The 1185-nt window shown below is 30.9% G+C and overlaps 1 protein-coding gene across 1 annotated transcript; it reads left to right on the top strand. All coding sequences in view use genetic code 12, as the record gives it.

Moving 5' to 3' along the window:
* Positions 1-36: 36 nt before the first annotated feature.
* Positions 37-813, top strand: KGF54_000002 (Ty1/Copia family ribonuclease HI; the record flags this gene model as incomplete). Its single annotated transcript, XM_051762430.1, has 1 exon — positions 37-813. The coding sequence occupies one exon, from the start codon at positions 37-39 to the stop codon at positions 811-813; it is 777 nt and encodes a 258-aa protein (XP_051622931.1).
* Positions 814-1185: the final 372 nt, after the last annotated feature.

Below are 1185 nucleotides of genomic sequence, written 5' to 3'. Positions count from 1 at the left end.
GGTATTAAAATTTCACTACACGATTATATTGATAAAATGTTGCAAGATTTTAGTATGCAAGATTGTAACCCAGCTGCTATCCCAACTATTAATGGACTAGATTTAGAAACTATTGAAGAAAAACCTAAATATTGTAACCCAACAGAGTACCGGTCCATTGTCGGAAAATTGCTTTATGCCGCTAACATTTGTCGCTTTGACATTAGTTTTATTGTTGGTTTATTATCGCGACACTTTCAAAATCCTGAAGAGAGACATTTCAAAGCTGCAAAACATGTTTTAAGATATTTAAAAGGAACTAAATCGTATGCATTATTTTATAATAATAAAGATGGTCTTCAAGTATATACTGATGCAGATTGGGGTTCAACATCAAGAGATAAAAAGTCAATTAGTGGTTATTTAGTTAAGCTAGCCGGTGCTCCAATTTCCTGGAAGAGTAAGAAACAGATTACAGTTGCACTCAGTACCACGGAAGCTGAATATATGAGTATGGCTGAAACGGTTAAGGAAGTACTTTGGTTGTTGCTGGTCTTTGAAAATACTGATATAGAAATTGAAACTCCAGTTGTTATTTATGGTGATAATAATTCTGCTATTAAACTCGCAAATCATCCTACGGCTCATCCAAAGACAAAGCATATTAGTATTAGGTATCACTTTATTAGAGATCATATTACAGATGGAAAAATATTGTTTCAACATATACCAACAAATATAATGTTAGCAGATATTCTTACAAAAGGTTTGGATAGAGTTAGATTTAGAAGTTTATTGGAATTGAGTGGTTTACAAGAAGAAGTCTTGAATTAAGAGGAGGTGTTGTAAGGTATAATTCAAGACTTATCTTGAAGGTTCTAGAACTGTATTAATTAAGTTTGTTTTAGATGGTTTTGTGTAATAGGTTAAGGGGTGTTAATATAATAAAGGGGTTTTAATATAAGCTATTAGTTAAGGGTCATACAAAAGATTGAATTAGAATAAGATAGAATGAAATATTAAATTAGATGACTCCTTCAGATAGATCAGGAGATTAAAATAGAATAATAGAATTTCTTAGAGATTCTAAAGATAGTTGAGAAGAGAAAAGAATAATAGTTAACTCCAATAGATAGTATGGAGCAATATTAAAGATAGTGAACTCCAATAGATAGTATGGAGATTAGTTAAAAGTCTAAGATAGTT

This window comes from Candida jiufengensis (assembly GCF_024610255.1).
Source record: "Candida jiufengensis strain CBS 10846 chromosome Unknown scaffold23, whole genome shotgun sequence".
Taxonomy (NCBI): domain Eukaryota; kingdom Fungi; phylum Ascomycota; class Pichiomycetes; order Serinales; family Debaryomycetaceae; genus Lodderomyces; species Lodderomyces jiufengensis.
Note: the sequence above shows the minus strand (reverse complement) of the source record. Positions and strands in the feature narration are given on the sequence as shown.